Source organism: Ascaphus truei, chromosome 1 (assembly GCF_040206685.1).
Source record: "Ascaphus truei isolate aAscTru1 chromosome 1, aAscTru1.hap1, whole genome shotgun sequence".
NCBI lineage: Eukaryota > Metazoa > Chordata > Amphibia > Anura > Ascaphidae > Ascaphus > Ascaphus truei.
The window spans coordinates 521,937,434-521,961,230 of NC_134483.1; the positions used below are offsets into that span (position 1 = coordinate 521,937,434).

The window sequence follows — 23,797 nt, forward strand, 5'->3', positions numbered from 1 at the left end:
ATTAGTCCATAAACCCAGTAATGGGAGGAAAGGAGATTTGTAAATGTTTTGGGGTTAAACAAAAGAGATCTCCAGGGGAGAAAATAGAAGATGCCCGGAGCTGGCACAGGGCTTGTGTTAGCCACTGCTGCATTCCCAGGTATCATAGAGCGTACGCAATGGTCACCTTCAGATGAATAGCCTGTAACTAGCAGCACATCCTCGTTCTTGGCCCTGGTGAACTGGGGCTCAGAAAAAGTGTCCATGTCCAGTACGTCTGGTGAATGAGGCAAGAAGAGTGACAGTCACATAGCAAGGGTCAGTCTTGTAGACCTCAGCTGGTACGTTGCCCTTCCAAATCCCTAAAAGGGAGTGTCACAATAGCAAGAGATCGCCTCAGACAAATTGGACCTCAGAGTGGTAAACCAGGACCTTTCACTTCCCCTCAGGAGTTTTACTATTGAGATTTCTACTTCCTCAAGAGACTGCAGCCCTTGTCTAGACTCTGCCCTCTCTTTAGCTCTGCAAGGGCAGGATAAAGTTAGGAAATGTAGCAGTTTCGGGCTAGGCAAGCCCCCCCTTCCCTGTATTTTGAACCCCTGCAAAAAGGTTCAGTTCGACCAGTCCTAAATATAAAGAACCTAAACAAATTCCTCAAACAAAAAAGTTTCAGAATTGAAGTTCTGAAGTTCTGAGTTTTGCATGAAAACAGAGTTAAAAGATTCATTTCATGCAGTTCTAGTCTATCCCAATCACAGGAGACTTGTCAGATTCCAGTGGAAAGGGAGTTTATACCAATGGACAGTCAGGATTTTTGGCCCTTGCAATGCACCCTATACTTTTACCAGGATTATGTAGTCAGTATTGGCTTATCTTCTAGTAAATCAGCATCTAGACATTCTGGTGCAAAAACACTATAGATTTTTAAGAGAATTTAGAGTTTATCACAAACATAGAAAAGTCCTTTCTGACACCATCACAATCCATTCAATACCTAGGGTTTACACTAGATACCCTTTAATTATCTCTCAGTGTCCCTCCACAGAAATTCACGTCCATACAGGAATTTGAGTAGATGTGAGAAGAGTAGAGCACCGTCAGAAACTGGAGTCAGGAGAGGATCCAAGTAACCAAAAAAATCTTTAATGGAGTAAAAACAGCACAGGGAAAAACCTCTCCATTTCCTCTGCACATTTCCTCTGTTCCTCTTAACCCTGTTTTCCTCTGACACATCAGGTTCAGAGGAACTAATGCCAATTAAAAAGAAAAAGAAAGGCCTCTAAATCATGAAACGATTCTGAGCAGGAGCCCCAGCTCAGGAAAAGAGCAGAATTAGTCCATAAACCTAGTAATGGGAGGAAAGGAGATTTGTAAATGTTTTGGGGTTAAACACAAGAGATCTCCAGGGGAGAAAATAGAAGATGCCCGGAGCTGACACAGGGCTTGTGTTATCCACTGCTGCATTCACAGGTATCATAGAGCGTACGCAATGGTCACCTTCAGATGAATAGCCAGTAACTAGCAGCACATCCTCGTTCTCGGACATGGTGAACTGGGGCTCCGAAAAATTCTGAGGTTTTTCCCTGTGCTGTTTTTACTCCATTAAAGATTTTTTTTGGTTACTTGGATCCTCTCCTGACTCCAGTTTTTGACGGTACTCTACTCTTCTCACATCTACTTGGACTTTACCAGCAGAAGCACGTCATCCCTACAAGGAGGTGTCCGTGAGTCTACAGCTCTTATTATTTACTTATTGCCCCAATGAAATTGATTGTGGTGAGTTTCCTCATTCACTCTCGGTTTTCAGGGATTCATGGCTTTATTTTGCTTTCTGGACAAACTCACATTTGTGTTATACACCTACCTATGCTTTGGGATTGATTACTCAATATATAGCTGGGTATTTGAGCATTCTGATAGCGCTCTTTGCTACAATTGAACCATACAGGAATTTATATTACAGATACCACACAAAAATCTTATTCCACTGCCACAACCAGTTAAGGAGGTTCTTGGCCCTGGGCCACTTTCAGATATTGTAATAACAACAGACACATCTCTTTTTGGTTGGGGGGATTCTCCCTAAAATGGGACTATATGCAGGGTTTGGAAAATGGGCACATTAGCGTTCCAGTGGATATACCTGAAACTTCCATATGCTTTTTCTCCCCTGTCCCTTCTCCCAAATGTATTACAAAAAAAAAATCAGTACTGAGCAGGTAAAAGCCTGGTTTCTGCTATACCCAGTATGGCAATCCAAGCCATGGTTTCCGTTGATTTGTCTTCTCACCAATGTCCTGACTATACAAATATGAGATCACCCTCAATTGCTTTCAGGGAATGGAGGACCTCCTACAGGAGCTCCCACACATCACATGGATGGCAGCATGATTGGCAGTTTAGCAAAACAGTCCCTTTCTTTAATTGCACAAAAACTCATTAACTCCTCAGTAAGAAAGCGTGCTAGAAAAAAGGTATAATGCGATCATTCAAGAGTTCATATCGTGACATAATTTCAATAAACCAAAAACCCAGCTAGAGCTTACCGTTGATGCAGTTTTAGATTTCCTAGTACACTAATTTCAAGAGTGTTTGGCAGGCTCCCACACTCAGGTTCTACAGTGTGGCCTTAGGCACCTTTTCCATCGGGTTTGCACTCTGAAAAACTATATCTCCACCTAATTTGAGGTGTGACATTGTCTCTAGACCTACAGTATTACACCCAAATACACTTCAAACTGGGACATAGAACCCCTGTTGGCCATTCTGTCATCTCCAGACAACACTTCTATAGATTTGGGATCCTTATCATTAAAGTTGTCATCCCTACTAGCTCTCGCCTGGTTCACATCTCCAGTCCCTATTTAGTACAGACACCAGAGGCATTCCCCATCATATTTAAGGGAAGTACATAAACATCCTATGGACAAATCGTCTGTATAATTCGACTTTGCTAGGAACACAAAAGACTTTGCATTGTCAAGTGTCTATCAGCCTGCCTAGACAGAACCTTCACTCTTAGGCTAGGTCCCCGCTGCAGCCAGCGGTGCACGCGACTCTCACCAGCCCTTTACCTCCTCCCTAGATGTCCCCAGTGGTGCCTCGCTCCCCGGCTCACTGCACACTGTGATGCGGCAGCCAGCAGGGGCTACAATAGGATTGTGATCCCGAGCGGCGATGCATCACGTGGTGTGGCAGGGAGCCAATGAAGGGGGAGATCGCCAGCAGGGGAGTGGATCCTTCCTCAAGGTTCTCAGCAGTTTGGGTGAAGGGTTTGCTCGCTTCCACTCGCTTCCTCCCTCTCTGGGCTTTGTGACTCAAGTCTCACATCAGCTGCTTGTGACTGGCTGGTTTCTATTTTTTCAGGTGAGTGTTTGTGATGTGACCGTGTGTGAAGGCTCTGACTGGCCAGCTCTGACTGGGTGCTGCACTATTTACACACACACACGCGGATCAGAAAATGTGCATCATAGCCCCTCCCACCCGACCCATTTTAGCCACGCCCCATGCCTAAAAACAGCTCCCTAGAGACCGCAGATCGCGTTGAAGTGCTGTGCATGCGTCGCCAGGATGCAAGGTGGGCGCGCTGACGAGTGCAGTGGGGCCTTAGCCTTAGGCAAGACACTACCCAGTTGCTGATAACTTCCATAAAACCTTTTAGAACAGCAACAGTCAATGTTGGATACTCTCTGCTATGCACCAATTTTGCATAGATATCTTAGTTTTAAGTACATTCCATTAAATGGGCTGCGGGTACAATAGCATTAGCATGGGGTGTTTCCTTACCAATTATCATGCGAGTGGCTTGCGGGGCTTCTACTTGCATTTTCGTAAAACATTACTGGAGATCTTCCGAATCAGAAAGAGTTCAATTTGCTTGGGCAACCACCAGGTGAGGGATATTCTTTCACCAGCTGTTGCTAGGTGGCAAGCCTCCCAAAGAACAAAACCCAGATTCCAGGTATCTGATCTACAAACGTATTTTGTTCTAGGAATTATCACTTACCAACAATGGCCCTTCCCGCCCTCCCACTGCGGCAAGCCTGACGGTTGCACTTGTTTTCGTAAAGTAACCAGTCGCTTTTGTGTCTCTATTCCTAGGCTCAAACTGGGGCCCTAGAAAGGTTGGACCTCTGGGTCCTATAGAAGGTCCTAAATGAATGGTCCAACATTCATTATCGAACATGCTATAGGGCATAGTCCTATCAAGAGAGCAAAAAAGCCTTAAGATTCTCAGTCTAGAGTTCATGGGTTTATTCTTCCTGTGACTAACACGTTCTTTGTAATGTTCAGTAAAGAGTTAGATGTATGTCAAATGGAGCGTGTCCTTTAATATGCTACAGTAGATAGTAAGATCTGTTTTTGCTTTGAATTATTAGGGGGGCACCTAGGATTGCCATCAGATCATCAAGCTTCCATAGAAACGTGCCATCGGGTGCGCGCACATGCGAGTCATGCTCTCCCGGTCATGTGATAGGCAGCAGCGACTAGCACAGGTTACTTGTGTGCCGCAACTTTCTTTGGGAGGCCTACGCATCCGACCAGTTGTTGCCAGGAAAAGTCCCTAGAACAAATGAAGTTGGCATATCATAGATTCCAACAAGTGGGTTGTAGTCTACTTCCTTGCCCAGGAAAACAGACCTGTCAAATGGAACTGATTTTCTGTGAGTCTCACTGATTTGGAGTCAGTCTCACTGATTTGGAGTCAGTCTCACTAATTTGGAGTCAGTCTCAATGATTTGGAGTCAGTCTCACTGATTTTTAGCATCAGCCATCTCAATACACTCTTACAGTTAAAAAAAAACCTCACAGTACTTTTCTAATAAAAAGCCATTTTTTCTTGGTAAACCCCCAAATCTAACTCATTGATTGTTCTTAAGGACTGACTTGGAATGCCCTGCTCTAGGTCCTAAAACCTATATTCATCACACAACATTTTGCATCCAGTTTTCCCCATGGTTTTTATTCTGTAAAATAGGCGAGCGCTTCTACCTTACTGCAACCCCCGTGTATAGTAACCTGCTAATGAGACGTTTTTTTTATTAGCTCCAAGAACGAATTCTTCAGTTTGCTCAACTGCTACAACTTGGGCGTTCCTTGAAGATATCTTCCCCCTTAACAAAAGGAAACCTTAACTGCTGTCATTGTGGCTCATTAACTTGTTGCATTCAGATCTCCCCTCATTACAGACTCAGCACCTATCTCACAAGATACTGGCAAGGGCTTTCTTTAACCTGGCATTTACACATAACCTCCCCCCCCCCCCACCCCCCCGGGTGCTTTTCATGTAAATATTGGCTTTAGTAAAAAAAATAAAAAAAACAAGAATCATTAAAAATTCAATCTTTTCAGAATGTGTTGCGCTGACATATTAAAATGACACTTTAAGGCATTTTTGTTATTTTGCCATTAGACTTCAGTCCATAATCCCACTTATTAGTGCTACTCAAAGAGATGTTTATACTGTAAATATATTAATGTGAAGTTTGTGTATTCAGAATCTCTGAAGCTGGTTTAACAAAACAAAAAAAAAACATAGCGTTTTTTTGTTTTTTTTTGCCTGAAAAAATAATGTAACGATTCCAAGTTTTGCAGATGTTATTCAAGTGCTTTATTTGGAGAGTGGAATGATATCCTTATACATCAAGGGGAAAGTAATATGAAAAGAACGCCGATAAAACTGCTGAAAGAAACAGAAGATAGGGGGGGGGTGGGGAAGAAAGAGAGAAACGGAAATAATGTGAAGGTAAAAAGGGACAAATATATTGTGTTAATGAAAATGGATGTGTGTGAGATCGTTGGAAAGGAAAAAGAAAATAAACAGAACACCGATAAAGACAGTTTAATTCTTTGATGGTAATGAAACGCAGGATCTACATTGTGCTCCCTAGCGCAGGAGGCTCAACTCCACTCCTCAAGCCCCCCTCCCCCCCCCCCCAACAGGTCAGGGTTTCAGGATATCCCAGCTTCAGCACAGGTGGTTCAGTCAAAGACTGAGCCTCTGATTGAGCCACCTGTGCTGAAGCAGGGACTGATTGAGCCACCTGTGCTGAAGCAGGGACTGATTGAGCCACCTGTGCTGATGCAGGGATATCCTGAAAACCTGACCTATTGAGGGGGTGGAGAGGGGGGTTTGAGGACTAAAGTTGAGCACCTCTTCCCTAGAAATTCATCTACAGTGTATTTTTGCTTTAAATGTAAAACACTACTTTGTTAATGAAGCTTCTTACATTTTTTTCATGTGCCTCGTTTGAGGTTTTTTTGGGGTGCGAGAGCAAGAAAAATGATGACCGTAGATGCAAAAATGAACACACTGTGCATATTAACGCTTCTCTATAACCCTTCATATTGCCTTATTAACCATTACCCAAATCACAAGCTAACCAGAGGTGTGCTCGTCAGATATGCAGGCACTGATCAATAAAAAAATATTATCTCCTCTCCCCACACCCCCAACATACTAAGAGCTTAAATTGTGGTTGAATAAAAATGGCATTGTGTGAAAAGCAATGTGTGTGATTGAGGTGTTTTTAGATGTGTTTATCTGCCTCCCTGAAATCTCAGCCTGTGACCACTTTCAGTTCACATATAATTGTTCAGCGGATAATTGACTAATCTGTGCTATCTCTTCCACTTAATCTTGTCTGTTATCTATCTCCACTCCCAAAGACCAAACATCCCTCCAAGCTCTTTGGTCATCATGTAAATCAGGGGTAACCAACTCCAGTCCTCAAGATGTACCAACAGGGTAGATTATCAGGATATCCCTGCATTCAGCACAGGTGGCTCATTCAGTGGCTCAGTCTGATTGAGCCACCTGTGCTGAAGCAGGGATATCCTGAGAACCTGACCTGTTCAGGACTGGACTGGAGTTGGCTTCCCCTGATATAAATCCAATTTGACCCCCTGGTGCCAAACAACTGCAACTACAGCATGTCATTTGCTTCAGAGACATCCAGCACTGAAGAAGTCAAAATGATGAAATCAAAGCCGTTGTGTTCACTTTTTGCCTGTTGGATGTGTAACCTGACCTCCTTCCGTCCCGCGTTACGTATGCCGACCCGTCTTACGGCAAAGCAGTTCAGATCGCATTTGAAAGCTAATGAGTTGTTGTTGAGCGTTTGTATTTTTATACAATGACAATCCTTTCAGTGATTTTGCCTTTTTTTGGCCAAAGCCACCTGGGTCCTTAAAAGTATATTATTATTATTATTATTATTATTATTATTATTATTATTATAGTTATTAAATCCACTGGAGGCTAGCAAGCAAGTTCAATGGAATTCCTTGTTGAGTTGTTATTTCTTTGCTAAAGATGCTGCTTCCTCCTCATATTGGAAAGACAATATTCTGCATCACATTCCCATTTAGTCCATCACACCTGCATACTTTCATTTCTAGTTTATCAGAATGTCCTGGCTGCAAAGAAAGTGCCCAAAATTCATCAACAACATCTTTGCTAAATCTAGTGTGGTACATTTGCACCAGATTTGATAAATAACCCCTATACTAAGAGGCAGATACCCCCTAATAAAGGAATAGAACACAAGCACCTTCAGTACAATATTTACACGTGTTAACTCTTACTGTGATAAATAGTTTAATAGTAGCAATAAAAACCACAGGGGACATGCATCATAGCAAATTTAGAGTAAAATGTAGGCAAATTGCATCATTTTAATCTTGCATCTCTTTGTGTGAATGTATCGAGGTCTATTCTCCATGTTGTGCACTATTTGCGTCACCTTGCGATTTGGGGAGTGACAGTAGGAGGAGTTAGGGTGGAGTCACATGATGCTCAGATTGTCATGAGATGTATCACACTCCGCGTCTCCGTGCGTCACTTTTGTATCTTGTATTTGTGTCAATAAAATCCGCTGTGTCTGAGCTGCTTTAAACATCTCTGGCCAACAATTTGCCTCTAATGTAAGAAACACTTTCATGCGTTTGACGCAAATGCGAGGTGAAAATGGAACAATGCGCCAGAACAAACTTCTACTGTATTTGCACTTTCTTTACATTGATGCATCTCCCCTTATGTACATTGGGGGAATGTGCATTAGGCCTTGGACACGCTTACTGCTGGCGTGCTAAGGCACGCTGAGGCTCAGGGAAAGCGGGTGCTTTCCCTGGGCTTGCGGTTGCTTACCGCAAGCGCTCTCAGCAGCCGTCAGGGGGCGGTCCGGGGGCGGGCGCGTCACTGGCCGGGGGCGGGCCAGTGATGTCACGGAGCTGGTTCGCCCTCATTGGGCGAACCGCTCACGTGACCGGCCTGTCTCGCCGGCAAGTGGGGGAATTTAAAATTCCCCTAAGACCTGCGCTTCCGCAAGTGTGCGGAAGCGCAGGTGAGCCCCTACTAAAGCCGCTTTAATTGCGGCTTTGGGACTCAGTGCTGAGCGGGAGCGCGCGTTAGCGCGCTTCCGCCTGCAAGCAAGGAACATGGCCAAGGCCTTATGGATCAGTGGCATGCAGTGGGAATGTTTCGCCCCTTGTCTGGATTAAATGACTCTTTATGCTAAGTCCTTGTGCCCTGCTGTTGTTATACTCCTTCATGATTTATTGGGATTTGCAGGCGTGCACTGTGCGAATAAGCACCGTGCCCCCAGTCACTCAGGGCCGAGTACCTGCGTCGGTCACATTCAGCAGCCGCGCTGTACTGCAAGATTGCACACACTCAAAAAAATTGTGTGTGGAACTTGCGACGGAGCCGTGGCCACGCCCCCGCCGGCGGTTCAGCCAATGAGGGCGAACCAGCCGCGTGAGGTCATGGCCACGCCCCCAAAAAACCCAGACCACGCCCCCTCCCATCACAACTTCTCCCTCTCTCCTGAAGACCGCATATCGCGGTTAGCGCTGTGCACGCACCGCCCCCCCGCTGGGCGCACGTGTCACAGTGATGACTGGGACCGCTGCCTTAGTTGGTAAAGTTCAGTGTAGAAGGGAATACTGTGAGGTATATGTATCTAGGCAAAAGTGGTCTAATTCTGGGGCAAAAGATTTGCACAAGACTGATCCAAGCGGGATCAAATAACCCCCAAGTTGCTGCACTCAAGGCATATATTTAATATTTAATATGCAGGACTACATTGGTCCACCAGAAAATGTATCTGCAAAGGCAGTCTAATTGACCAAAATATCAGAAGTTTAAAAGAAAAAAATAATACAATTTTACTACATCAAAATATATTGTGACAAATGTTTCCTTCTATATATGGATGTTACGAAATAGATTTTATTTGAGTGTACAAGACAATGTGTTGCTAGACCATGTTAAGATATATATATATTAAAAAAAAAAAACTAATAAAATTGGAGTTACAAAAAATATATATATATTGTGACAAAGTGAACATAACTACAGTATATACAGTGAGTAATAAAAATACTCCCTGTGACATTTTATTTATTTAATTATGCACTGTATATAGTTATGTTCACTTTGTCACAATATATTTTGATATAATAAAATGTTATTATTTTTTTATTTTAAACTTGATCTTTTGGTCACACTGCCTTTGCAGATAAATTATGTGGTGTACCAACGTAGTCCTGCATATTAAATATATACATTGAGTGCAGCAACTTGGGGGTTCTTTGACCCCCCTTGGATCAGTCTAGTGTAGCTATTACCTCCCTCCTATGCACCTTGCTTGTCATTTCTGGTTACTTAACTACAGTATTAGGACTACTGTATATTAATGGTGAGCAGCCGATCCACCTTTCTTGTAAAAGGTCTGCACCATGTATATCAAAGAACACACAACCCGTTTAAATCAATGGGATCTTTTCTTTGATAATCTGTTGCAGTTTGTTTGCAGGAAAAATGTGAATGAGGGCATTTGCTTCAGACAAATTTATTGTGTCAAAACTGCAATTTCGGCACAATAAATCAGTTTGAAGCAAATCCGCAGTGCCCTGATTCACTTTGTTCTACAGATTTTGGATCACTGACAGGTTTTCTCTGGACCAGGAGCTCCGGTATTTGTATCCTTTTTTTCTATCTATTTTATGGTGTGCTGCGTATATCTTTATGCAGTTTGATTTGCCCCAGAATTGCGCCGCTTTTGCCTTGATACAAAGACCGCTATAACATTTTCTTAGATGATCCGTATTGATGCAGCAAATGTTAGTTCCTTCTAAGGCCCGGGCCATAGGGGGGTGGGGAGAGCGGAGGCGCGCTAACGCTGAGGCTCGCCTGCTTCAGTCAGCGCGATTGCACGGACTTGCAGGCGAGCCAGCGTGCGCGAAGGGAGCCGGGGGGAGGTGGGGCAGTGACGTCGCTGGGCCAATCGCCCGCGACGCACTGACGTCAATGTCACGGCGCCGACGTCACGGCGCCGTGACGTTGACGCTGCTGTGATTGGAGGTTTTCATCCGACAGCGCGCTGAAAAACAGCTTGGCGCTCGGCTGAAACCTCCAACTCGTCAGCACGCCTGCGGACGCTCGCGTGAGCCCCCTCTCAAGGCATCCTCATTGAGGATGCAGGGGCTCAGCGCGGAGCGTCTGCACGCCTCAGCACGGCCTGTCCGTCTATGGACTCGGCCTTAGATGACCTAGAAAATGTTTATTGACTGAAAGGTTTCATTACTTACATTGTAGCTAATTTCTATTATTTTCAAGCTATTTGTAACAGTGGCGATAGTTTAAAAGTAAAAGGTTTATTGCTATCCCGGGAAACCTTACTTAGAAAAAAAGGAGTCTCTGGGGTCTCTTTAGTAGTCTGCTGCAAAAGTAGGGCTAAAACAGTGCAAAAAACAGAGCCATGTTCATCAAAGAAAATGAATCCCATTGAAAGCAATGGGAGGGTTTCCATTGGTAAATATTCTTCTTCTATTGCACAGACTTTGCCCCAGTTTCAAAGAAAATTTGGTGCAAAACGAAGACATTTTTGTCTTACACATTTGTATCAAAGTACAATTTTGCTGTCTGCCCAGCTGGTGACTTGGGCAGTGTCAGTATGAGGAGTTGCATGGTGCACTTACTATGAGATGTATCACATTCTGCGTCTCTCTGCTACATTCTATTTCCCTAAAAAATCTACCGTTCCTGAAGTGGCAGAACATACGCTCTCAGATGTGAGCAACTGTTCCTACGTGTGACACAGCTCTGCTCCAAAACACAAAGCAGAACACACCTTGCTCTGCGATAATACATCAATCCTAGAGACTATCTTTCCCACATTTGGAATTCTTTAGCGATAGTAACAGGAAAGAGTGCAACCTGTTCAGAAAGGGGAATGGAGAGAATATTTATTAGCAAACAGCATTGTATTGGTTTACTGGATGTAGATCATATAAGAATGGTTTAGGTTGCAGGGAAAGTAACAAATAAATTCTAGCAAATGCTAGTAATTATAATAATAAGAAATCGATAACATTATGCATATGATCTTACTTGATAAACCTCATCTACATCAGCAACAATGTAAGAGATACCCATTCAATATATTCAACGGAATTATACATTGAGATTAATATTGCATTTTCAACAATACCCTGTATTACAAGCTCGCCTGGCGCGCGAAGAGTTCCATTACTAAAACAATACTCAGAGAGATGGTAGACACATTCCAGATGCAGAACAGGACATTTATGAAAAGATAATGGTACGAGTTATGTGTGTTATAGTGAGTGTGAGGTGCTGTGTGTGCTTGTGTGTCTCAAACCACACATTCGTGCCTATTATCCGATCCTTATCTTCTTGCCCCTATAATCTAAAGCCGAAGAGCTGGCAATATATTTGGACACTTTTTAGGCATATGTACTAAGCATCGTAAATTGTTTTTTTTGTCACATAATTGGGGCATGGGAATCCCAATTATAATTGTACTTGTGTCCACATATGTACTAACCTGAAATTCTTCAATCTGCGCCATCAGCATCAAAACATAGTTTTTTTGGCGCACAGAAGAAGATTGCGCTAGGCTTACAGGTGGTAATGATATGTATTAACAGGGAATGTTCATCAAAACAGCCCACCAAGTTCAACTTGGCATAAACCCTCAAAAAATCTGTTAATCGTGAAATTGCTCTCATCCCAAAAATGTATGTGACGCAGCAAATATGTTTCATTATAGTGCGCACGTTAACAAACTGTATTTTCATAGTATGATTATTATAAATAATATTACACTAACAAAATGGATATGAACGGTAATAATACCAGTTGTAAATAAATACAATACAAATACTTCGGGTTAGTTGAAATGGTATAATTCAGATATTCAACAAGCATCAAGTATCATTTAAAAGAGCACATTTTGTGCCGTGTGTATGAACTCTTGACACAGAGAATGCACATTTTGTGATGGTTTGTATTACTTTTTAGTAGTGAAATTGTGACGCTCAAAAAGAAAGGAATATTATAATCCTATCACAGGGCCCCTTGCAGTGAAGAGACAAACTCGTTTGTATTAGTACTGGGATTATTGTTATGGGCTCTCCCTATTTCTTATTTGTTTGAGATGATGAAATGTTCGAAAAATGATTCCCCATCACAATGACGGCCATCGAGAGCTTGTTCTTCCTGTGGCGATAACGTATACAATAGGGATAGGTATGTACTTTACTGAGCCTCTGATTGAGTCAACTGTGCAGAAGCAGGGATATCCTGAAAATCTGATCAATTAGGTGGTGGGGGGGGGGGGGGGGTGAGCTTGACTGGAGCTGAGCCCCCCTGGGCTAGGAGACGTGTACTCATTCTGTGGATTAGTTTGATAGCAACAAGTTCTAAGGAGGTCACATACACACTGGAGAAGATTTGTGTATGTCAGGGTTTATGTATGTCGGTTTTCTCATTATTAACAATGAAAAGTGTTGGCGCAAGAGAAATGGATCAGCCAGAAAATGCATTAATAATGCAATTACTAGAATAACAACTAAACACATTGCAAATGGTTGCTGTCTCTAAACTACTACCCTCAAATATAACAAAATGCTTTTATATGTGCGAGCTTTCGAGATACTGTTCACTGATCTCTTCTACCGGTGGGGGTGTTATATATATATATATATATATATATATATATATATATATATATATATACACACACACACACATATAACAACGAGACTTATCTTATAAGGGTTCCATGTAAAAATGGATTTCAGGCAAAAGGTGGCAGAGTGTGCTCATTTGCATGTAATTTCCCAGAATTCCTTGCCACAGGATTGCCAACCTGGAATGTGCTCACAAGTGATCTGTTTATTTGCTATAATATATATATATATATATATATATATATATATATATATATATATATATATATATATATATATAGCAAATAAAAATATTTTTTTATATATATATGAGGACAATCTGCGCCAGAAACAAAAAATTGTGAGGTGTGGTATAACAAATATAAATAAATATAAAGGGATTATGTGACTAGTGAAATAGCTAAGTGCAATATATATATATATATATATATGTGTGTGTGTGAATAAGACTTACAAAAGTGACAAGTTAGTATATAAAGGGAAACAGAAAGTAAGTGATTGAATGGTGTGTGTTAAGTGTAAGGATAAAACATATATTGTATTGCCTATAGATGGGGGTACTTGCATACCAATAGGTAAGAGGCACAAGGCCTCAGTATATATATAAATAAATAAATATATATATATATATATATACACATACATACATATATACACATACACATATATACAAAACACAAGGGGAGCCAGATAAAGGCCCGGGAGGTCTGAAACGTAGCTCCCTTCTTTCTTGTATTTACCCCTGATGCTTGTGTGATGAATTAAACCCTATTTTATTATTTACCTTACTAGTGAGTGCTGCAAAATTTTGGGATTTTTGATATATTATATATATATATATATATATATATATATATATATATATATATATATAATATATCAAAAATCCCAAAATTTTGCAGCACTCTATATATATATATATAGTATTGTATTGTATGTCTTTGATTTATATAGCGCCATTATATAGCGCCACTCTATATATATATATATATAGTATTGTATTGTATGTCTTTGATTTATATAGCGCCATTAATGTACATAGCACTTCACAATAGTAATCAAATAAATAACAGGTCATGGGAAAAAGTGCTTCAGACATAAAAGTAACATGAAGGAAAAGGAGTCCCTGCTCCGAGGACTATATATATATATATATACACACATTTTATTTGTCCATATGAATGAAGGGGAAGTAATTCAGAAACACATAAAGTCAGCGTTATTAACAGGCAGGGGGTAACATGCATTACCTGCAGCTTTTCGTTAGAAACCCTGCTTGTTTGTGACTGTGAATGTTTCCTTTTTATTAAGAAAATACACATTGCCAGGTTCAGACTATCATGTTGCGCACATGTAATCTACCAACGCCACAAAGGTCTAAAAGGATGCCGTTTTTGGAAAATGCACCTATGCAACATCAAAGGTTATGTAGAAAAAAATAACATTTATGTTGATGCAATAAAATCTGCTCATACACACAACCAGGACAAAGGAAGAGGGCAAACCATTCTCCTTTTCTCAAATTTGATGTTGGCTGTGCAACCTTACCAGCGCATGAATTTAAAATCAGGGCTACTTATGCTGTAATGGAACAAACATCATTTAAAAGTTCAAAAAAGGAAAAAAAAAAAAAAAATATATATATATATATATATATATATATATATATATAAAAAATAATAATTATATATATATATATATATATATATATATATATATATATATATATATACACACACACACACATACACATACTCGTATCCCCAGTGCACACCACAAAATACTGGGGATGCGCCCCTGCATCGCTGTCCTGTAAATCGGATTCACGTAGATTTTAGCCCTGAGAAAGATTGACTCGAAGGCAAAAGCAGAAGAAGACAGATGTGCATCGCCTCAATATTTCTATATCATCTTGAATGATCAAATAAAGCAATACATATTAATACATGATAAGTTGGCTATAGAACAGAAGAAAAAAAAACTAGATGTAAAGTCTTGAAAACTTGTGTCCAATTCACACTCTTCATCAAGGGAATCACCATTTGCTACAAGCCCCTGTAGAACTAAGAGTGCAATGTTTTAACGTTTAATGTGTACCAAAGGCTAGAACTACTGAATATATTTAAAAGCGACAAGGCCTAACAAGTAAGATATGTATGGTTACATTTACAAAATATGCCAATATTTTAACTTACTCTGCTCTTAAACGGAGTGACATTTGTGCTTAATGATGAAGCAATTTGTTGGAAAACTTTAGAGCTGGAGGATCTGCAGACCATTCTGCATTGCAGATCCCACTGATAAACAAAGGGTTAAGATGTCTTGAGGCTAATGCGTGAGGTTATAATAAATGAACAACTTTTAAATATTATACCACGCAATAAAGTGTTTTATTAATGCTATCTGAACATATATCTGTTATCATCTGTGTCATTAATCAAAAATATGAGATTTGCATACACACCAAAATGCTACCATTTTGTTTTTTACAAAACCAATGGATGAATAAGAAACATGCTAGAATAATATTTTTAGAAGGTTTATTGCAAAGACATTATTTCCATTTAACTACCTAATATATAAAACGTACCAAATATTTTGGCTCATCATAAATAGGAACATTAGAAAAAACATAATTTACAAAATATTAAACATATGCAACATACATATATTTACAGATTAGTTTATACTGGGAAGACCTGTATAAAGTACTGGGGAGGAGTTCTGGTCTGCAAAGTAAACTCACTGGAATACCGGTCTGGAAGTTTTTGGTACAAAGCTCTGGTTTATAGTCTGGTTATAGTCACACAATATATTATCTTGTCTTGCTAACCACTGGAAGAATGATACCTAGTTCACAGCACTGTACAGCAAAGTATTATCTTCAGCTCCCTAAGGCAGTAGTGCTTAGAAACTGATCACATGTAACACATGCATTGCACATGCCTATATATTTTTTCAATGGTAGGTGTATGTGAAGTGTTCATCTTTCATTACACTGCTTTGTGTAATAGCAGCAGCAATACAATCCATTCTTCTTTTCCTCAAGTCTGTGCCATGCGATATTCAGATTTCATTTTACTATGCATTGTAGTTTTGGAATACAGTATGATGAAAAACAGAACCGCCAACGCATCCTGGTGGAAGAAGTCAATAAAAACGTCTTTCCTTTTTATTCTGGAAAATGCTGTCACTTTGAATTACACTTCAGTACCTTCCCTGGCATATATGAGGCTGTTGACACTGAAGCTGTTGTAGAAATGGTTGTTGAATTGGTGGGCCTGGTTGGAGCTAGAGAAGGAGTTGTAGTAAGGGGCCCTGTTGAGATGCAGGCTGCTGTCTTGCAGATCTGCAGATGGCTCTGCTACAGAGCCTGAGGTGAAACTGCTCAATCCAGTGATGTTTCTCTGAGACAGTTCATTCACTAGCCCCAAAGACATCTGCCTGTTCACCGAGCTTGTGTCCAAGGAGGTCATACTGCTGAAGAAGTTGTTGAGACAGGGAGTAGAGGTGATTCCTGGGGGAGAGGTGCTTTTTCTATCATCTGAGGCCGCTTCCATCTCTGGGGAGGATGGGGTCAGCATGGACGGGCTTTCCCCTCCTTTTGCCCCTATAGCTTGACGACCTTCTTCACTTTTAACTGTGACAGCCTCAGAGGAGGGGGGGTTAGACTCTGACCTGCGCTTTCTCTTCCTGCGGAAGTTTCCATTGTCAAACATCTTCTCGCAGTTGGGGTCCAGAGTCCAGTAGTTACCCTTTCCTAAGCAACAACATTAAATAAAAAGTCAAGTAAGGCACTGTACACTTGCAAGGACAATCTGCAGCGGGTTCACCCAATTTAATTTCTTCACCTGTACACTTTTTAATTGCTATTTATTTTCTTTACAACCATTTCACATTTTTTTTTTAACTATAGAAATGTACTGTGACGGCATATTATAAGGTTACCTCATCTACTGCACATCTATAGTCACATTCAAATACTTGTAGTAGTATCAAAAATATAGTTTGCCCGTGTCAAGTGAGCAAGTTAAATGTGACGCTGTGGGGGGAACATCGTTCACTTACTGTTTGCAAATAAGCTTTATTAGCGAGTGTTTGGAATCTAGCATACCGCTTTCATTCTTTGCTTGCTGAAACAGATTACCTGGACCACTACACTTACAGTGGACTCATGACAACTGACGGTCTCTCCAGTAGTAAAGGTGTTAGACCAGGGGTGGGCTAACTCTAGTCCTCAAGGGCCACCACCATGTCAGGTGCTCAGGATATCCCTGCTTCGGCACAGGTGGCGCAATCAGTGACTCAGTCCAAGACTGAGCCACTGATTGAGCCACCTGTGCTGAAGCAGGGATATCCTGAAAACCTAACCTGTTGGTAGCCCTTGAGTACTAGAGTTGGCCACCCCTGTGTTAAGACCGTAATATATTGTCTGTGCAAAAATACTCCTGCAAACTATAGATAGTCTTACCTGGATCGTCTTCATCTCTTGGGACCTTCTTAAAACAGTCATTCAGGGACAAGTTGTGCCTGATTGAATTCTGCCAGCCTGCCTTGCTTTTCTTGTAGAAAGGGAAGTTGTCAGCCACATACTGGTAAATCTGACTCAGAGTCAGTTTCTTCTCTGGGGTGTGTTGAATGGCCATGGCTATGAGAGCCGAGTAGGAGTAAGGAGGCCTCACCATCTTTAGAAGTTCCTCCTGGGAGGCTATAGACAGCCACCCAAGGTCTGTCCCACCGAAACCTGACGAATTGGGCAGGAACTGTCGCTGGGATCCATAGGAAGGAGGCATGTAGGAGGCAGGGTTGTTCCCATGCAGATAGGTAGATGAATTGTTCACTCCAGGCCCACCGAGCCATAAATAAGGGTTAGTTGGGGGAGCATAATCCCCTATTCCATAGTTGGTTGCTCTCTGAGATGAGTGCAGGTTCTGCTGGTGATACATGCTGAAGTTGTCGCAGTACACTGCCATTTCTGGGGCTTCCTGTGCACTTTTTGGGTGAGGCTGGTGTAGGCTTGATGCTGTAGACCTCTGATGAGCTGGAAAGTGAATAGAGTTCATAATCTTTACCAGCAGCACCTTCAAGCTGCAAGGTGTTTCTGGCAACAGGTACTGTACCAAATGTGCTGGGAGTCCTGTCTTTATACTTCCCTAATCTTGCGATCCTCTCTGCCTGGGGCCAGTAATGGGTGTGCCTTGAGATGTTTTTTTCTTTCTCAGCACCCAGTTGGATGGCTCAATAGAAAGACAGGGGTGTGCAAAGAAAAGGGCTGATCAGCAGAGAGGCACCACTGAGAACAATCTGTCTTTTTCATTCATTGTTTGACTGATCTGTCTGCAACTGCAGGCAACAGTTGTGTTTTTTTTTTTTTTTTTTTACATGCTGGCTTGGACTTTATTTGGGAGTAAAAATAAAAGCATTTTTTTCCAGTTTTAAAAGGCAAGTTTCGGAAGAGGCAAAAGAGCCAACTTTGTGATTATTCCTCTCTGCTTAGACTTACTTGCTAGAATAAAATTACATTTTTTAAGTGCTTTGCAATAACAAATATTTATGAATCTAATCATTTAATTTTATAGATACATTTTAGTAATTAAAACATAATTAATAATTAATCTAAAGCTTTAGAACTGACTACATTAATCAAATGTGTATTATTATATTTTAAAAGTAAAAATTGTGTTTGCACTTTTATAAAGAAAACTTGATCGATAAATGCTTACATATATATTCATGTAAAGAGCACTGTTTATTTGGTTTATAAAATGACAAAATATATATTTATTGGATGTTTTTCTTTAGTTTATGAACTATTGCATTCGGTTGGAAAATCTAAAAAAAACTTTTTATTCTACAGATTAGACATTGAACTTCACAATTTGATATGATCTCGCGATAATAAGTCTTCTGGAATTGAATCTGTCATTTTGAATTTAATGTACAGTATTAATTGCATTTAATTTTTAAACATATTATTCTAATATCAATGTATTTCATGTATGCTTTTTACCTAACATAGTAACTATCTGTAAATATTGAAAGTTTAACTTTAACATTATTGAATCAGAAATATATCACTGTTATTTTTAAACATTTAGGATTAAGTAATAAAACTTGATATTTTCTGTAACACACAGACTTAAATATTTATAAATATAAATTTCTATTCATGCACATATTCATCTCATTTGTTATAATTGTTCTATTACTAGAACATGTACCTCAATATACTTATTTGATATATATTACTGTATGTAAATTTAAAGCAAAACTTGTAACCTATCCTCCCAAAAAAAATTACAGTAAGAACTTCAATTTAAGTTAATTACACTTTATGGCAGTTTTATTATAAATCATCTTTAATTACAGTTCAGTGTGTTGGACTTTTTTGCTCCTCATATCTATTTTTGTTAGATATTAGTCTAATGCTATTACAGAGCTACAAAATCACCAAGTTTCCCATAAAACAATAGTTTTTTTTATTTGACTGTTTTACCCCTGAATTGTACAGTACACATTTTGCACTAAAGAATTATTGATTATAACCTGCCCCCCGATACCTGCATGCAATATTGCCCCCCCCTCAGCAGTTAAGACGTGTGATACTGATTCACCTGATTGAGTTGGTGAAATTATAGTTAGAATGTACGTTCTGTAAAAGGTTTGACTTGTCTTTACATCAATGCCAAATATAATCAGCATATTTTATAAATATTACAGGAATTGAGGTAAAAAAATAATAATAATATATAGATGACAATGCCTGTGGGTTATGCAAATAGTATATACCAGGGGTGGCCAACTCCAGTCCTCAAGGGCCCCCAACAGACCAAATTTTCAGGATATCCCTGCTTCAGCACAGGTGGCCCAATCAGTCCCTACATCAGTTCAGGTTGTTCAATTAGTCCAGTCTTTGACTGAGCCACTGATTGAGCCACCTGTGCTGAAGCAGGGATATTCTGAAAACCTGACTTATTAGTGGCCCTTGAGGACTGGAGTTGGCCACTCCTGGTATATTAACTCGTTTGTTGAATGAATAATAAAAAAAAAATGTTCAAAAGATTTTGCTTCATATTACATCATCAAATGTTGTCGGCTAATCAGGAATCAAAGGGGTTAAAAATTAATTGTTCAACAACATACTCTTCTCAGGGTGGGGTTGTTGAATGTTTAGCTCTTCTGCAGGAGGTAACTCTTGTCTGTTATATAGATATCATAGTAACGGATTTTATTAATATTACTTGAGCTTAAGGCAAAAATAACTCACGCAGAAGATAACGACCGTCAGTTATATAAATAGTATGTTAACTGGTTTCATAAATGTTAAATGAATTTCAGATCATGCTCACAGCTTTAACATATCCTTGCTTTGTATTCTGAGCCAGAGGTTTAAGGTTAACAGACTTTTTACTAACATAAAATAATAGCAGTGGGCTTTATAAAATAATCATGTTCTTCTCAGTTTAGTCTTAGAGTAAACGAAAGGACGAAATTAATGTTACCTGTTTTGTCCCCGGCTCCAGGCTGTGAAACGTAGGCAAAAAAAAAAAAGGGGGCCAGAAAGGTGAAACCAGATTCAGCAAAGAAAAACCGTTGCATGAAAAGCGATCATTTTCTGTCAGTAACCCGGCGCGGTTTTTGGGCTCCAACTTTTCAGTCCTGGAAACTTTCATTAAATGAATCCGTCAGGGGTTGAATCAAAGAGATTTTAATGTATTTATTAAGGTTTACTACTATAATATACTAATGATAGCATTCCCACTGCCAGAGGGGCTTACAATGCATTGCAGCAGACTATCTGGCAGTGAAGGGGTTAATAAGGTAACCATTAGGGACTGATTGTATTAAGGCTGAGTAACATAATAATAATAATAATAATAATACATTTATTTCATATAGCGCTTTTCTCCCAATAGAACTCAAAGTGATTCCCAATTACAGTATAGCACACTGTACACAACAGATAGCAATTTTTACAGACACATTCCCTGCCCCATAGAGCTTACAATCTATATTTTTGGTGCTTGAGGTACAGGAATCAAAGTGTGTGTGTGTGTGTGTGTGTGTGTGTGTGTGTGTGTGTGTGTGTGGTGTGTGTGGTGTGTGTGGTGTGTGTGGTGTGTGTGTGTGTGTGTGTGTGTGTGTGTGTGTGTGTGTGTGTGTGTGTGTGTGTGTGTGTGTGTGTGTGTGTGTGTGTGTGTGTGTGTGTGTGTAATACGAGTTTGAGACAAAAGGTGGCACTGAGTGCTCATTTGCATGTCATTTCCCAGAATCCCTTGCTGCAGTGGAAGCGCTGTATGCTGGGCGATAATGGGGAAAGACAGGGTTGCAGACCTGTCTAAGACATGCAAATGAACATACAGTAATATTTACAGTTGCTATATATATATAAATATATATATATGTAACCAGGCTCCCCCGTTACCTCAGTGGATGGTGGGGGGCTGCCGGAGCCAAGTGGCAGCCCCGCCGGTGTTCCTGGAGGGTGGGGGCCGAGCAGGGAGCACTCCGGTGCTCGGAAGGTCCCCGGCGGCTCCCGCGAGGGGCGCCGCCATTGCCTGAGAAGTTGCGCATGCGCAATGGGTCGCGGCAGCCGGTGGTCACTGCGGAGGTTGGCGAATGCGCAAAGGAAGTGCGCGCGATGCGGCCACAGGGGAGAAGAGCTCCCAAGAGAGATAAGCCTCCAGGGTGCACAGGGGCAGAGTCAGGTGACGCCAGGTAGCCAATAGGGCTGTAGGATCTCCCTGCAGGGGAGAATGGATACATTTGGCGTGCTGAGCCCACGTTAGTTGACGTCAGGAGCAGCTAGGGGAAGGAGGTAGGGTGCAGGAGTCAGTGACTCCCTGCACTAGGCCAGCAGCCCCCTAGGCCCCAGACAGCCCTGAGTCACCAGTAGCTTTGAGTGTTGTAGGGACAGGCCCCAGGTTAGGGACCCTGCCCCTTGCTATCCAGAGCCAGTTAGGGACACAGCGGACGCTGCGCTTCCATTCAGAGGCTTGGGATCAAGCCTGCTCAGCAGAGAGAGCGGAACCGCACCAAGGGTGGACCGCCCTCACAGATCTTCTCACCGGAGGAACCGGACATCACGCCAAAGCTCATCTGATCCTTTGTGAAGTCTTTTTCGCCCAGGTGCCGTCGCACTGGGCAGGTAACGTTACGCACGTGCACACACGAGAGTACTCTCACATAGTGGCAGTGCTGACCACGAGACAAGGGGGGTTATTCTGTGGACACGGTGTGGGGGTACACGGTGATGGGTGTGGGGATTATGCAATATCCTTATGCAGTGCTAACCGTTAATGTGTTTAGGGAATGTTATGCTTATATAAATGCAGTAAAGCCAGTTCTGTTTTACAACTGTTTGCTTAACGTGATTGTTTCCTGTGAGGGCCTCCTCCCACTACATTGGGATCCCTCCCAGGTTGAGGCGTTGCACCATGAGATCGTATTATATGTATGTACCCCAGGCTCCCCACGCGGAGGTTTAGGCTCCTGAGAGCCACACAGGTTACACAGCAGGTAGTAGCGTCTGTATTCACAGGGAATACCCGGTACATTTGGAGGCGCTGCTGAGATATCAGCCCTGGGGTGCGCTACTCAATAGTTCACGTAGTATCCTATCAGTCAGCATGTCTGCGCTCACGCCCCAACTAGTGGCTGACTGGGCCGAAAAGTTAGGAGAGCTCCTGCGACACGTAGTCACCGTAGACGGGGTACCTGCCGATGTATCCATGTTTACTGTCTGTAGCGCAGTAAGGACCTTACCTGGTCTGGCGAGCGCCCGCCTTATCAGCAAACACTACAACATTGACAGGCAAGAGAACACCCTATTACTGGCCACCGAACAAGCTATACCCCCTGATAGAGGCCCACGAGTAGTGTATCTACCAGAGACTTTACCGCAAAGGTGCCCTCTAATTTACCCTGGAACCGTTTCCAGTCACGTAACTTCCCTTACCAGACATGCGGGTTGGGAAGACAAAGATATGGCCGCCAGTACACCCATCAGATCAGACATATCTCTACCCCGAGTGACCTTCTCTTCTGATGCTAGGCAAGGGGCCACCAGCTGGGCCAGTAGCCCGCCAACCTCACCAGTCCCTAACCGGTTAGTGAACAGCTTCACCCCAACCCCTAACAGTCAGGGAGCGGGGATCGCAAGTTCCTCAGACAGTGGCGGCTCCATGCAAGGAGTGACATTCCCGCAGCTTGTGGAAGCGATAACTACGTCCGCCCAAGCCCAAAATGACAGGAAGTTGAAGGCTTTTCAAGAATGGTTCCTGTCCCCGCAGGCGAAGAAAGCATCGAGTCTTGGAAGGAACAAACCCTCAAGGTGATCGATGAATGGCCCTGCTCTGAAACGGTCAGACGTCAGAGAATCCTGGAAAGCCTCCGACTCCCGGCAGCCACCATGGTCAGTGCACAGTGCGACCAAGACCCTGATCTCTCTGCTCATCAGATGGTAGACTTGCTAGTCCAGATCTATGGTAAAGATGAAGAGGAGAGTGAGCTGTGGTTCAAATATTACGGCCTCCGACAGAAGGAGAAGAAGGACCTGTCAGACTTCCTTCCTTCAACGAATCCAGCTGGTCCTGTGGAAATTGCGCACTTGCGGCCTCATCCTAGCCTCAGTGATGGACGAATACCGGCGCAAGCAGTTACTCCGAGGGGCCATTCCCACGCATCACATCGTAATCATGATCAGGTGCTCACTAATCGAGGGGCCTCCCCCTACCTTCATGGATATTGTGGGGATCGTCAAAGGGCATGAAGCCTATACCAAGCTGCATACAGGCACCAAGGTCAAAGATCCCCCTGT

The 23,797-nt window shown here is 41.8% G+C and overlaps 1 protein-coding gene across 1 annotated transcript; it reads right to left on the reverse strand.

Annotated features, from left to right (window-relative positions):
- Positions 1 to 15,423: 15,423 nt before the first annotated feature.
- On the reverse strand, positions 15,424 to 18,157 carry LOC142466672 (forkhead box protein I1c). The gene is made up of 2 exons (XM_075571945.1): positions 17,450 to 18,157; positions 15,424 to 16,738 (listed from the first exon to the last, which is right to left on the reverse strand). Exons 1-2 carry the CDS (start codon positions 18,039 to 18,041, stop codon positions 16,179 to 16,181), a joined length of 1,152 nt encoding a protein of 383 aa, XP_075428060.1. The 5' UTR covers positions 18,042 to 18,157; the 3' UTR covers positions 15,424 to 16,178.
- Positions 18,158 to 23,797: the final 5,640 nt, after the last annotated feature.